The sequence below is a fragment of the Molothrus ater genome, chromosome 15 (genome assembly GCF_012460135.2).
Source record: "Molothrus ater isolate BHLD 08-10-18 breed brown headed cowbird chromosome 15, BPBGC_Mater_1.1, whole genome shotgun sequence".
In the NCBI taxonomy this organism is placed as follows: domain Eukaryota; kingdom Metazoa; phylum Chordata; class Aves; order Passeriformes; family Icteridae; genus Molothrus; species Molothrus ater.
In genome coordinates, this window is record NC_050492.2 from 15572077 (window position 1) to 15586600 (window position 14524).

General features: G+C 51.7%; 1 protein-coding gene across 1 annotated transcript; it reads right to left on the reverse strand.

Moving 5' to 3' along the window:
- Positions 1-8489: 8489 nt before the first annotated feature.
- MSX2 (msh homeobox 2) lies at positions 8490-14228 on the reverse strand. The gene is made up of 2 exons (XM_036391354.2): positions 13865-14228; positions 8490-10507 (listed from the first exon to the last, which is right to left on the reverse strand). The coding sequence occupies exons 1-2, from the start codon at positions 14226-14228 to the stop codon at positions 10083-10085; spliced, it is 789 nt and encodes a 262-aa protein (XP_036247247.1). The 3' UTR covers positions 8490-10082.
- Between the last annotated feature and the right edge of the window lie 296 nt (positions 14229-14524).

The window sequence follows — 14524 nt, forward strand, 5'->3', positions numbered from 1 at the left end:
AATCAACACCTTGACTTCAATGAAGATTTTTACCTTCACTTCCCACCAAGATTGTCTTACAGAGCAGCCACCAAACGTGGCTCTGGAGTGGCACTGCTGCTGCAGTAGGGACAGGCTGGATCCCAGTGGATCCCAGTGGATCCCAGTGCAGGGGATGAGCTTTGCTGAGCCACCAGCAGACAGGTTCAGCTGCAGCCAAGCTCAGAGCCGAGTTCCCAGTGCATGGGATGTGCAGAGGGAGAGGAATTCCCCAGCTGGACAATTCCCCCTGGGCTGCTGGCCCAGCTCAGATCCTGCCCAGAGCTGCTGTGTTGGGTGCTGCAGTGGCTCCAGCTCCACCTCTGGGCTCCTGGGACTGGGGGGTGAAACAGCAGCTGGCCCTGGCCCCTGCTGGGCTCCTGCAGCTTGGGGGGGTTGGCTGCCCCAGGAGCGCAGAGAGCTCTGAGACACAAAGACCCAAAACCCGAAATCTTTGGGGCATCCCCTGGGTGCAGCAGGAGCTCAGAGCAAGGTGCCCAGATCCCTCCAGGCTGGCCAGCAGCTCCTCCTCCCTCTCTGCCCTTTTCCCTTGGTGCTCTCTCCACGAGCACTGGCAGCAGATCTGCCGCAGGAGTGACTCCACAATCTAATCCCAGTCAAAGGCAGCAGCTGCTGGTGCAGAAATCATGGACAAGAACGTCCCTGGATGATCTAAAGTAACATATGTTGGTATTAATTGTGAACTGTTTTTTCATCTCCCACTTTCAGAGAAGATCTTTAAAAAAAAAAAAAAAAAAAACTTAAAAAAAAAGGAGTTGCAAATATGCCAAAAGCGATTATTTATGCTCGTTCAACGTTATTTGATCTCGGCCAATTACTACCGTGTTCCGAACAAGAAGCTGCAAAAGGAAAGGAAAGGAAATCTTCTCTCCCTCTTTTTTTTTTTTTCTCTTTCTTTTTTTTCTTTCTTTTTTTTTTTTTTTTTTTTTTAGGTAATCGGGACTAACATTTCCCCGTTCAGAAACGATGACGCCTCACTCCGTTAGCCTGGGGATTTCAAGAGCAAACACGGATTTGAGGGGAAAGCCGAGGGAAAGGACGGGAAAAGAGGGGACCCGTCCGTCCGTCCGTCCGTCCGTCCGTCCGTCCGTCTGTCCGGGAGGGGACGCAGGGCGCGCGCTGCAGATCCCGGATTTTCCTGGGCCAAAAATAAGAGCAAAAGTGATCGGAATGGCCTCGAGAAAGGCAGAGCCCGCATCACTCCTTTGCAAAGGGAACAAGATCTCTTTTTTATCTTTTCTTCCTTTCTTCTTCCTTTCTTTTCTTTCCTTAAACATAGCTTTTCCCTCCGTGAGAGGTGTACGTTTAATTATAAAAGGGCCTTTTTCTGTTGTAATCTCTTTCCAGCTCAATTCCTTTGCTGGATAAATCCCTTAAACGTGTTGTCATTCCTTATTTATTGATTGCAGGTATTTGGGGTTTAATTGAGCAAGTCGGTCGTGGCCCAGGGCAGGAGTGGCGCTACATGAGCAATTAAATCTGATTAGCCCGAGCCCTTTAAGCCCCAGCTGGGTGATTGATAACCGAGACCAACATTCTTCAATTGACTCGCTACATCAAAAAGGAGAAAGGCTTAGAGGAGAAACGCATGGGTCCAACATGAAAAATAGCAAAGGAGCCGAGCAGATTAGATTTGCAAAGGAGCTGAGCTAACGGCGAAGGGAGCGGGGAGAACAGTCCTGCTCAGCCCATAAAATAAATCCCTACGTGTCTCCTCCTCTAAACTCAGCCGAGCCTGGATTTTTTAAAATTTTGCTTTGTTTTCGTTTTTTGTTTTTGTGTTTTAAGCGGCTGAAGTGACCCGAGCCGGAGCGAGGATGGCTGAAGGCGGCGGAGCTCGGATTTTAGCACCGCTCAGCCCTCGGAGTGCGGCTCCATCCATAAAGCTGTCGTCTGTTTGTTAGGGTGTTTGTCTGCTCCGTCATTACGCTTTTTGCCCGGTAGTTTAAGAAAATAAACTGGCGGGGAGAACAGGAGCGAGTAACCCCCATCGATCAAGCTGATGGATGTCCCTGGCTGCCCTGGGACCAGCGCGGGGACAGCCACGGCAGCGTCCTCGGGCACCGGGGCCAGCCCAGTGCCCTCTGCGGGATTGGGGGGCCAGGGATGCCCCGAGGTCCCGCTCAGCGCTGATGCTCCGGGGAGAGCTCACGGATCGGCCGTGCGGAGCTGTGGGGAGCGGCACCGCCGGGTCACACGTGTCCCTGGCACACATGATCCTTGTCATACATGTTCCTGTCACACATGTCCTTGTCTGACATGTTCCTGTCACACATGTCCTTGGCACACATGATCCTTGGCACACATGTTCCTGTCACACATGTCCTTGGCACACATGTCATTGTCACACATGTTCCTGTCACACATGTCCTTGTCACACATGTCCCTGGCACACATGTCTTTGTCACACATGTCCTTGTCACACATGTCCCTGGCACACATGTCTTTGTCACACATGTCCTTGGCACACATGTCCCTGGCACACATCCCCCGGTCCCCGGGGCGTTTTCCTGCCCGAGCCCGGAGCAGGCGAGGGGGTGCGGGGTCGCTCCAGCTCCGCCGTGCCAGCCTCGGGGGTCCCGGCCGTGCCAGTCCCGGGAATCCAGCCATGGCCGTGCCAGTCCCGGCCATGCCAATCCCGAGGGTCCCGGCCGTGCCAATCTCGGGGGTCCCACCGTACCAGCCCGAGGGTCCCGGCCGTGCCGGTGCCGGCGGTCCCTGCAGTGCCAATCCCGGGGGTCCCGGCCGTGCCAATCTCGGGGGTCCGGGCTGTGCCAGCCCCGGGGTTCCCACCGTGCCAGCCTCGGGGGTCCCGGCCGTGCCAATCCCGAGAGCCCCGGCCGTGCCAGCCTCGGGGGTCCCACCGTGCCAGCCCCGAGGGTCCCGCGGTGCTCCCGGAGCCACCGCGCCGACAGCGCCCGCCTGAGCCTGAACGGCAGCGAAGGGGGACAGAAATCAAAGCCAGGGCAGGGGGAAGCCCGGGGGAAGCTCGGGAAGCCCGGGGGAAGCTCAGGGGAAGCTCGGGGGAAGCGGCCGGGCCGGGCTCGGGGCAGGCGGTGCCGCCCCCGCCGGGCACCGCGGGGCCGGGGCGGCTCCCAGGGCGCTCCCCTCCCGCTGCCGAATTTTGCCTCGGATCAAAACAGCCTTGAAAGCCCCAGAAATCACCGGGGAGGGGAGGAGGAACGTCAGCAGGAGCTGGACTTCTAAAAACCGTTCCGCCCCATAGGCTTTAATATTAAAAACCCCCTAGGAGCCTCAGACACTGTATTAATTAGTGCAACCACCCATGAAAAGTTGGGTTTGGAACAGCATTCTTTGCCCTGTGTGAAACAGCAACCCTAATAAACAATTGTTAACTTGGCCTATTGCCTCTGGTAAATTACACAGCATTAAAAAATAATGCTTTTCATATTAGGCAGTAATTAAAGGTTGGGACAGCTTTAAAACAAGAGGGGGAGGGGGGGAATCAAAGAAAATATAAAAATGTTCTTTCAAGAGTTATGGGAGGCTAATAAAGTATGTCTGTTATAGTGCACCACTTTGCCCCCAGCTACAGCCAAACTGGAGCCACTGCAATTGCCTCTCAATAAGATAATGATATTCCTTTCTCTGCTATTAAAAGGCTCCCAGTGCAAACTTAAAATGATTTATTTAATTTAAGAAATTATGAGGTGTAACTTCAAAGCGTAAGCCGTTAGTAATGGAAAACACCAGGTTGTTTAAAATTATAATAATAATTGTTTGGAATACAGTGACATCAAAGTGCTTTCATCACCAAATAAAATATAGCACAGACCCCCAAATCCAGTGGAGTTTATTGAGTAGACATTTTTTGGTGTGTTTTTATTATTTCCTTATCAAGAGACATTATTTTAGCAGCTCCTTTTCTCAGCTTTGATGTTTTGACAGTCTTAAATTAATTTTATTGCATTTTTTTGGCTCGGAGATGGGAGATTATTCTGACTGCTTATTTTTCATTATGACTTTTTTGTTTTCAAGAACCGGTTTGTTATTTAACACAGCACCTTGATAAGCGCAGTCGAAATGAATTGGCCATTACAGGTCATTAAAAAGCAAAGAATTATGTTTTCAAGCAATCCATTACACGTCTGGGAAAATATTCCTACTTAAAACAAACTTTTGAGTTGAACGCTGGCATAATCAGTTTAATAAAACGGGTAGCGCATACTTTTAAGGAACGTGGGGTTTTTTTCTCTTTACGAGATTCTTGCTTATTCAAAACACAGCAATCTAAGAAATACATATACAAAACATTTTGCCAGAAAAAAAGGAGACCTGCCTTTGCAGCAAGAACATCACAGAATGTTTTTAATTTCCTTGAACAGTGTTATAAAACCTTAATCGCGCATACATTGCTCGAGACTTTTTCTTCCCAAGCAAAGCAGGATTATTCCAACCCCCTTTAAAAATGGTAGCATTTTAAAATATACTGCAGTTGCAGCTTTATAGACCGGTCTTTCCACTAAAACAGCAGGGACAGAATTGCTCGGGTGTTAAAAGACTGAAATATAATGGATGGAAAGATTTTTATTCCTTGCGTGCAACCAGTTGGGAGCCGCGGGTAGCACCCGCCAAAAGCCTCGTGGATTACGGTGGGAAACGCTCAGCGAGGGGCTCGGGGAGCCAAGCACGAACCAAAATAAAAAAAGCTCAACAACAACAACAACAAAAGACCCCAAATTTCCCCTCTGCCTTTCCCCGCGGCAGCGAAAATGAGCGTGAACCGTGGAGCGGCTCCTCCTGGGGTTCGCAGCGCTGGGATGAGCTGAGCAGTTTCCCTGAGATGCCTCATGCTTTTCACTGGAAAAATATGCCCCCTCTGCTCTGGGATGGAAAAAGGGAAAAGAAAAAAAAAAAAAGATTGGAATAACCTCTTTCTTTTTATTTTGCGTGAGAGGCTTCCTACGCCAAGAATGTGGGCGCTGCCGAAAGTAGGTTAATTTCTGAAAGTGACCCCCGGAAAAGGCATTTCGGAGTCTCCGTGGCTGGCAGTGAGCGCAGGAACGGGAGGAACACCGTCACACTGCCGGAATGCTAGGGATTATTTCTTTGAGGAGTGTTCTGGTGTGTTTTTTTGAGTTTTTTTTTTTTTTTTGTGCTTTTAATGATTTTAATTTTGTTTTTAATAAAGACATCCATTAGTGTTTGGGGATACTAAACTAAAATAGAGAGGAGAAATATACTTTGGAGAAAGCAAAGTGCTCACTTGTCTCCCAGAGCAGCCCCGAGAGGGGTGGGAGTGGATCCACCGCGGTTGTTCCGCGGACCCTCTGGTTCCTTGCGTGCCTTGGAGCCCCTTCCGAAGGCGCAGGGCCCCAGAGTTTGGCTCTTCCTGATCGTTCTTCCTCATCCATCCCCTCCGTGGGCTCTCCTCCTCCTGCGCTGCACGCCCAGCCCTCACCCCAAAATCCCGCAGAGCTCCAGGTGTGCACGAAGGGGACATTGGGGTGCTCGTGTGAGAGGCACGGACAGTGCGGGGATGTGCAGAATCGCCCTGCACGCTCCAGAGATTTGGGGGAGCGTGTGAACCCCCCGGGCGATGGAACCAAGGGATGGGGCAGGGCTGGGAGCCGGGAGGATGCCGCTGCTGCTCCTGCTGCTGCTGCTGCTGCTGTGGGGCTGCTGCTGCTGCTCCTGCTGCTCCCGCTGCTCCTGCTGCTGCTGCGGGGCTCCGCTCGCTGCCCGGCTCTGCCCGGCCTGGAGGGGACCTGAGCCCCCGGGTGGGCTCCGCGGGGCAGGTGCCGGGAGCATCCCCGTCCTCATCTCCATCCCCATCCCCATCCCCATCCCCATCCCCATCCCCATCCCCATCCCCATCTCATCCCCATCTCATCCCCATTCCCATTCCCATCCCCATCCCCATCCCCATCCCCATCCCCATCCCCATCCCCATCCCATCCCCATCCCCATCTCATCCCCATCCTCATCTCATCCCCATCCCCATCCCCATCTCATCCCCATCCCCATCTCATCCCCATCCCCATCTCATCCCCATCCCCATCCCCATCCCCATCTCATCCCCATCCCGTGGCTCGGGGGTCTCTGGGTGCCCGCAGCCCCCGGCCCGCAGCAGAGAGAATTTCCCCTCTGTCCCGGGCACGCCGCTGCAGCCAGCCCGGTTTTTGCTCGTTCGCCATAAAACGCAGGAATTCCGGGCTTTGACAAGGCGACGTGACAACATGAAATGCAGGCTCGGAGCGCCCGTGGCTTTGGGTAATGAACGCCTGGCCCGAGCGAGGCAGAAAAGCCCAGTCTCAAATGTTTATGTCAACAAATCCATCCCCGGTGACTGAAGGTGTGCCTGGCTGGCCTGAGCCGCCGCTCAGCAAGTCCGGGTTTTAAGGATCGGGATAATTTATCGCGTTGTTTTTAATGTTTATTATTTATTGCTCTAATTATTTTTCACTTTCTATTGGGAATTTAAAATATATAGATGTACCTGGAACATGTGCCAACTCCTTTCAGTCTCACTCAACTTCTAATCATCGCATCTGCTTTGTGTCAGAAAATACTTTGGGAACAATTTAACTTTGCATTAAAATAACTAATTAAAGCCACACCTCCCCAGCCTCTTGCGAAAGTGGGGGAGGAATTTCAGTAAGTGCATCGCTTTTAATGATAGCATTCTGATTTCCCTGCCTCGCTGTAATTTATTCAGTTACAGATCTGCCTGCGGGGCAGCTCCCATTAGGACGATGATGAAGTCTCATGAGTAAAGCTTGACACCTCCCTCCTAATAAAATATAATACTCAATTAACTCGGCCTTTCTGAAGGCTTTAATTGGAACAAGTTAATAATGGGCGCAGGGTGAATTGTCATGCCATCCGCAGGCTCCGAGAAGGTGTCACGGATCCCTCCCGCCTTTCCCATAGCTGAGGTTGTAACCGAGATTTGGAAGCTTTTCCTTCAACACTCTTGTGTGCCGCAATAAATCTGTATCCATTTAGGGATCTAGCATAACACACGCAAAGCTCCCGCGCTCAAAGAATTTCCAGCAAAAAGATTTAGCTGTAATCCCTGACACAGCTGATTTATACCGAAGGTTCAAAAACACCGCTGGTTTATTTATAGCCCAGCCCGGCTAAGGGAGCACTCGGGACAGGGCAGGGCCGGGGGGACTTCGCCTTGCCCGGGATTTCGGGGTGTGATGCTTCGGGAAAAGGGAATCGGGGAAAGAAGCGGCCTTTTCCCGTTTTTATGCGGCGGTAAATTCTAATTTGAAGAGCCTAAGTGGAGACTGGGCTCTCCCCCATCTTTTCCCTGTATTTATAAAGTTGGGGGGTTCCCCAGGGTTTTTTCTGGAAGTCGGGAGAGGGGTGAGCAGGGCGAGCTCTGCATCCCGTCCGCACAGCCCGCCTGGCCCGCGCTCCATTCCTCCATCCCCGGCCCTTCCATCCCGAGCCGGGGGATGCTGAGGCAGCCGGGATGCGCTGGGAGCCCACGGGACGGGACAATTCCCGGAGCTGAGGGAGCGCTGAGCCTGCGGGAGCCGCGCGGGGAGCGGGGAGAGCGCAGCCGGGGAAGAGCCAGAGGGGCAAAGACACCTGGGCAGGGGAAAACATACCTGGGCAGGGGGCAAAGAGACCTGGGCAGGGGGCAAAGACACCTGGGCAGGGGGCAAAGAGACCTGGGCAGGGGAAAACACACCTGGGCAGGGGGCAAAGAGACCTGGTTAGGGGCAAAGACACCTGGGCAGGGGAAAACACACCTGGGCAGGGGGCAAAGACACCTGGGCAGGGGGCAAAGACACCTGGGGAGGGGGCAAAGAGACCTGGTTAGGGGCAAAGATGCCTGGTTAGGGGCAAACACACCTGGGCAGGGGTAAAACCACCTGGTTTGTCCCGCCCTCTTGTGACATTTCCATGCCGTGGCACTCGGGTCCCCTCGGCTCCTCTGATCTGAGCCCCCCTCGCCAGGGGAGGGTGTCCAGCACCTGCTCTCCCAGCCTGGCCCCAAAACCGTGGGGCAGCAGCAGCACAGCACCCCGATGCCCTGAAATGCAGCTGGAGCACTGCAGGGCCCCGCCAGGTTTTGCCTGTCCCAAATTCCCCCCAAAATCCTTCGGGAGTCGAGATCCATCTCCCCCTAAAGCACCGAGTCCAGGGGAGAGCCCCAAGGACAGGGAAAGGCACACGAGCTGAGAGTGATGGAAACATCAGCGGAGCACAGCGTTGTAAAGAACAGAGGCGCCTAAAAGAGGTCGTTAAAAACAAGGAAACCTCATAAAAGCTTTGGCTTTTGACTCCGAAATGTTGACTTGCAATTCACCTTCATGCACTGCAAATTTGGCTTTAAATCAGATTGAGAAAGGGGAAATAATCATAAAGGCAACCCAAACATTCCTTTGAACTTGACCCAGCAGTGCAAAACACACACGGAGAGAAGGCACCTTTCAAAGGACTCCAAGCACTAACAGACCCACACGCGATTAAACATGTTTTTTCTTTTTTAATTTAATTCGAAATAAGAGATAAGAAATAATAAATCTTCAATAAAATATATAAAATTGTACAAGGCATCCCTTTCAAAGGGATTCTCCTATAATGGGAGATCGGGGGTGAGGGGAAGGGAGAGAGGAAGTTCATCTATAGTGGGTCCCAGGCAGCATCAATGCCTGGGTCAAAACAAACCAAAACCAGCAAAACCTCGTGGCTTTTTTTTTTTTCTTTCCACTTTTTTTTCTGATTTTTTCTCTCTTTTTTTTTTTTTTTTGTTTCATTTCTTTCCTCCACAACAGCATGCTAAGAAAATAAATCCAGGAGAAGCTCTGACTTCAGTGCTCCACAGCCTTGGGAGTAACTTCCTCATAAAGTTTAGCAAGAGTAATACAAATAATACAAGAGTTTCAAGGAGAAGCCTGGGGAAGCTGCTGCCAGAGCTCCCACGGGGACAGGCAGGTCACACAGTCTCCATCACCTCACTGTCCTCCTCGTGGGGCTGACTGTGACACCCGGATCTCTCTTTGGAAGGGCTTAAAGCACGAGTCACTCCTATTGGCATCCTCAGAATGGAAGAAAACTCACGGGGTTCTTCTCTTTAACACAGGCTGTGGCAAATACAAATCATAAAAACCCCACAACATCCCCCAGAATGATTCAACAATCCTTTCTGGGAACAGCCCTCTGTTTCTCCCCTCTCTCCAGCTTTCCCAAGAGCATTGCAGAGCCAAGATTACCTGGCTGCAGCCAAAAATTTCTAAGCATGCCAATAGGAAGAGATAAAAACCAGCCTGCCTAGGAACCCTCCTTTGCTCTTCACCTCCCCTGCCAGTGCTTTACAAAGGCCGAAGCTATTTATACACAGAAAGGCATTACAGGAGCCACGCTGGGCAAAGCTGGGCTCTACATTTAGGGTTCCCTGCTGCTCATCTTGCCGAGGTTTGGGATGCAAAACTTTGCCCTCCCCCCAGAAATGCAGGAATTTGCTGGCTCTGAACTTCACTGAGACTCTACCGGCTCTAGTTTCTATTTACACGTCTCTAGCTACGGGCTCTGCTGTCTTCAAAAAAACAACCAAACAACAAAACTTCGATTAGACCTTTTTATTTCCCTCCCCCCTGCCCCCAGGTGAAGGGATGGTAACTTAGAGCATGGCTCGAGGGCACTCACCCCTCTCATTTTAAACCCATTGGGCCCTGCCAGGAAGGTGTCAGGGAATTTCTGCCTCCGTATGATAAATTTGCTTTTTCACCCACTCTTTTTTAACCTAGTTTTACTTCCACTGGATAAAACCCCTACATTTACTCACAAATAATTTTTTTTTTGTTGATTTTAATGCTTTTTTTGGTTTTTGTGGTTTTTTTTTTTTGCTTTGAGGAGCAGACTCTGAGTGCTCAGAGCACTCTCAGGAGACGCCCAACCCGTAGCAAACTCCCAGAACAACTCAGGATGCCAGATAGAAGCGTGCAGAAGGAATGGCCAGTACTGGTTGGGGTTCTGCCTTCTCAGGGCTGGACAGGATCCACCAGGAAGTCTGTCTGTCTGTCTGCCTGTCTGTCTGAGGCTTTGTCTGTCGGATCTTCTTAGGATAAGTGGTACATGCTGTATCCAACGGGAGTGGCATAGAGTCCAACGGGCGGGATGGGGAGCACAGGTCTGTGAAAAGGGTAGGATGTGCCATACAGGGAGGCAGCCTGGATGGGGGAGTTGATGGGGAAAGGGAGGCTGAACCCCGAGGGCAACATGGGCTTGGCTGCCATTTTGAGCTTCTCCAGCTCGGCCTCCTGCAGTCTCTTGGCCTTGGCCCTCCGATTCTGGAACCAGATTTTGACCTGGGTCTCTGTGAGGTTGAGGGAGCTGGAGAACTCGGCCCTCTCGGCGATGGACAGGTACTGCTTCTGGCGGAACTTGCGCTCCAGAGCCAGCAGCTGGGAGGTGGTGAACGGGGTTCGGGGCTTCCTGTTGGTCTTGTGCTTCCTCAGGGTGCAGGCAGTGGGGCTCAGGTGTCCTGCAAGGAAGGGAGAGGGGTTAGCACAGCAGCAGGGACACCCCGGGGCTCTGCTGGGCGTCCCAAGGGTCCCCTCCAAACACGGCATCCTTTGGCAAGGGGAGCTGGAAATCTTTTCCCGATCGAACTTAAATTCACAGCACTCCAGCTGATGGAAGGGAAATTTTGCCTCAGCAATTTCAAAGGGCACAGAGAATTCACAGGTCACTTCACAGGGCTCTAGAGCACACAAACCAACTAGCTGGGCTGCTGCACAGCTCCAGGAAAGCACAAACACCACAAAAGCAGGAGATTCCCAAAAGGACAGTGGGCAAGAGGAGAGTCCAGCCCTGTCCCCAACAAGTGACAGCTGAAGAAGGTCTGACAGTTTTTGTGGTTTTGCTAACTGGACATTTTTTCTTGCTATTATTTTCTTTTAAATCAAGTCTTTCCTCTGCTTATTAATTTTGATTTTTCAGTGTGTGTTTTTCTGATTATCAACCAGTATAACAACCCAACAAGCTCAAAAAAGAAAGCAGCTCTCCTTTAATTCAACATGCAGCTTTTATAACATTTGCCAATTAAAAAAATAAACCAAAACCCAGACAAAACTTCAGCATTTTGTAGCCAATAAAAGCCAGAGAATCCACCACCTATTGTGCCTGCCTTAAGCCCCAGCCAGGTCAGGCAATATTCCTGGGATGGCAAAGAGCTGACTTGCCTTTAGATGAATTTAGCATTTCACTAATAATTTTGCAATTTAAAGAATAACTAAAAAGCAGGCGGCTGACTTCAAAAGCTCGGTAATTTGGCTGTGATTTGCTCACTCTGGGGCACAGGACGAGTCACCCTGACTGGACACAGAAGTGACACCCGGGCTGCTGAATTTGGTTCACATTGCCGTGGTATCTGCTTCAAGCACTTATCAGTATTTGCACTTTGGGTTTTCTGTACTCGTTTCACTTTTCTCTTTTATTTTTTATTTTTCTGAGCAAGCCAGACTAAGAAGCTGTTTAAGCAAGTATCATGCAATTTAAAAAATCCCATGAGGGAATTGTTCTAAAGTTCAGAAAGGGCAGGGAGAAAACGCAGCAGAAAAAGTTAAACTTGTCTTATTGCTCTTCCTTTAGAATACAAACTACTGAAATACTGAAAACAAAAAAATAAAGCTCTTCTAGGAAACAACTTTTCAAGTACCGGCCTGTGATCCTACCAGGGCATTTTAATAATTCAGGTGCTCACCGTGACAGCTGATTCACTTCTAAAATTGCACTAAATTCAAACGACAGCAAACCGACCCTGACTCCCTGCCTCTCCCCGCGTTGTTCCACGCTAGTTTTAAACCCAATTCCCTTCTCTTCTCAAAGGGAAGCTCTCCCAGGACTGGGACAGGGTTTTGGGTGCCCGTGGCTCCCTGTCCCAGCGCCTTCCCCAGCCCTGGGCTGAGCCCGACCCACTCGGCTGGAGCCGCGCAGGAACAGCAACGCACTTTTCCATGAAATCCCGGGAATATTCCATGAAATCCCGGGAAATAGTCCATGAAACGCCGGGGAATATTCCATGAAACGCCGGGGAATATTGGAATATTCCCTCCAGGACACAGCCCGGCGTTCCCAGGCTCCTGCCCTCGCCATCCCGAGGGGCTGCCAGGCTCTGGGAACAGCAGGGACCCGGAATCGCGTTTATCCCGTGCCAGTCCCCAAATTGATTTGTTTCCTCTCACTGATTTGTTTCCCCGTTTTTTTTTTTTCTCTTTATCCTCATTTTCCCGGCCAATATCGGACAAAAACCCCCATAATTTGGAGAGGGTTCCCTCTCCGTGTTCCTCAAAATTCGAACTTTTCCAGCTTTTCCCCCAGCTCATCCCACCCACAATGTTGATATTAATAATAATAAATTGAGGGCTGTTTTTAATGTCAAAACTCTCCATGGACAGGCGGTTTTGGGAAATGAGGAAAAGTGTCGAGGCCGAAGGACCTTCCCCTCCCTGATCCTCGGTTTTCTCCCCAAACCCCTCTGAAGTCACCGGAACTCCCAGCTACCGAAGTCCTACACAAAACTCTTTTGCCGATCCCGAGAACAAACAATTTTCTAAGAGAAAGAGGAGGAATTTCGAAGGGGAAAAAATAAAGAGGGAGATTATTAGGCAGTGTCTAAGTGTGGGGTTTTGGGCAGATTTAGAGAAAGGGTCCAAGTAGGGGCACACACTTTTTTCCATGTTTTTTCCAGCACATTTGAGGGCACATGAAAATTAAAAACTGGAGCTACACAGGGAATGCCTTCCTCTTGCCCTCTCCCAGAACGATAGAAATCAAATTAATTCGGGTTTATCATAAAAGAAAGGAAGTGGATGAAAGCCAAATCGAAATTATTGTTTAAAAAAAAATAATAAGGAAAGCTGTAACAACACTAAACTTTCCTCTCGCAATATTAGATTGAGGAGTAAATTCCCTGAGACAGTTCACGCCTGTAAAGCCTCTAACTTAAATAAAGCAGAGTATTTAATTTCCACCAGGAAAGTTTGGGATGCACGGAGCAGAGCGGATAAACCCGGTACAGGTGTCGGGATGCTCCTTCCCCTTCCCTGAAGGATGTTCGGGGGCTTTTAATTCCTAAAAAGCAATATTTTTTTCCCTCGCTTATCTTATAAGGTGTCGCTCCGAAAGCGAAAGGCGGCTCGGACTGCCAGGGGGGGTTTCAGTTGTCATTTGTCACCTCCGCACCGAGAGTCCCTAAGGCGGGGACGGCGTCGGGAGGGATCGCGGGGGGGACAAAGGGGTCGGGAGCAGTTCGGGGAGCTTGGACAGGCTCCGGAGGCAGGCATGGAGAGACAGCCCAAGGCTGGAAGGGACAGTTCCCGAGTTGGAGAGATTGCAGCGCACCGCGGATGGGAGAAAGGCGCAGGGAGAAATGGCAGCGCTGTCGCAACGGGGTAAGGTCAATGGACGGAGCGGCTGCCAGGGGGCCTCGAGTCGGGACAAGAGCTGGTCCCTGGTGATTTCTGATCTTTCTAAGGCTTTGAACTCGGTCTGTGTTCATATACATCCGTGTAGTGATGTATAGAAACATTTAACTCTATAAATACACAATAATACCAATATATAATAATAAATATGTAACAAATGGGAATATGACACACATATGAATACCTATAAAAAGCATAGCGGAATCGCAGAATATTTTAGGTTGGAAAGGACCTTAAAATCACCTCCTTCCATGGGCAGCGACACCTTCCCCTAGACCGGCTTGCTCAGGGCCCCCATCCAGCCGGAGCCTGGATGGGGAGCCCTTGGATGGGAACACAGGATATAAAATACAGAATCTACGCGCACGCATCTCCGCGCTCCAGCGCATCCCGCCCGGCCCCGGAGCACTCACTTGGCGGCGGGGAATATCTGCCGGCCTCCGAAGGGATCCAGGACGAGCCGTCCTCCGAGTTCTCCGACTTCACCGAGGCGGTGTCGAAGGTTTTTGTAAGCGCCCCGGGCGGGCTGTGCGCGTCCCGGGAGCCGTGGCCCGCCAGCAGCAGGTTCCTGGAGGTGCCCACGGCCGCCCCGTCGGCGCTGCCGCCGGCCGCGGGCAGCGGCGGCTCCTTGAGGGGCGGCGGCTTCTTGTCGGACATGAGCGCTTCCACGCTGAACGGCAGGCTCGACACCTTCACTTTGTGGTGCTCCTCGGCGCCGGCCGCCGCGCCCTCCTCGTCCGAGGAGAAGACGTCCTTGGCCTTGTGCGGGGAAGCCATGGCGGTGCGCGGAGCTGGCGCTGCCCGGCGAGTGCGGCGAGCGGGCCCGGCCGCCCCCCTTTTCCCCCTCTGGGGCTCCCCGCCGCTGTCCTCCTTGCCCGAGCGGGGGAGCCGCCCCAACGCCCAATCAGAGCCCGCCGTGCCGAGTGACGTAGAGCACGGCCGGCTCCTATTGGCTGAGCGCGCGGAGGGGGGCGGGCCCAGCCGGCGCCGCTCGCGGGGAGTTCCCGGCCCCCCGCCCCCGTTCCCGGTCCCAATTAATGACACGGGGTTAATGACACGGGCGGCCCGCCGAG

What these genes read in the sequence shown, in the direction of transcription:
- MSX2 (XM_036391354.2), bottom strand. Translation starts at nt 14,228, where the DNA reads ATGGCTTCCCCGCACAAGGCCAAGGACGTCTTCTCCTCGGACGAGGAG. An exon ending in CAGATATTCCCCGCCGCCAA is followed by an intron (nt 10,508 to 13,864) that starts GTGAGTGCTCCG and finishes CCTTCCTTGCAG; the next exon opens with GACACCTGAGCCCCACTGCC.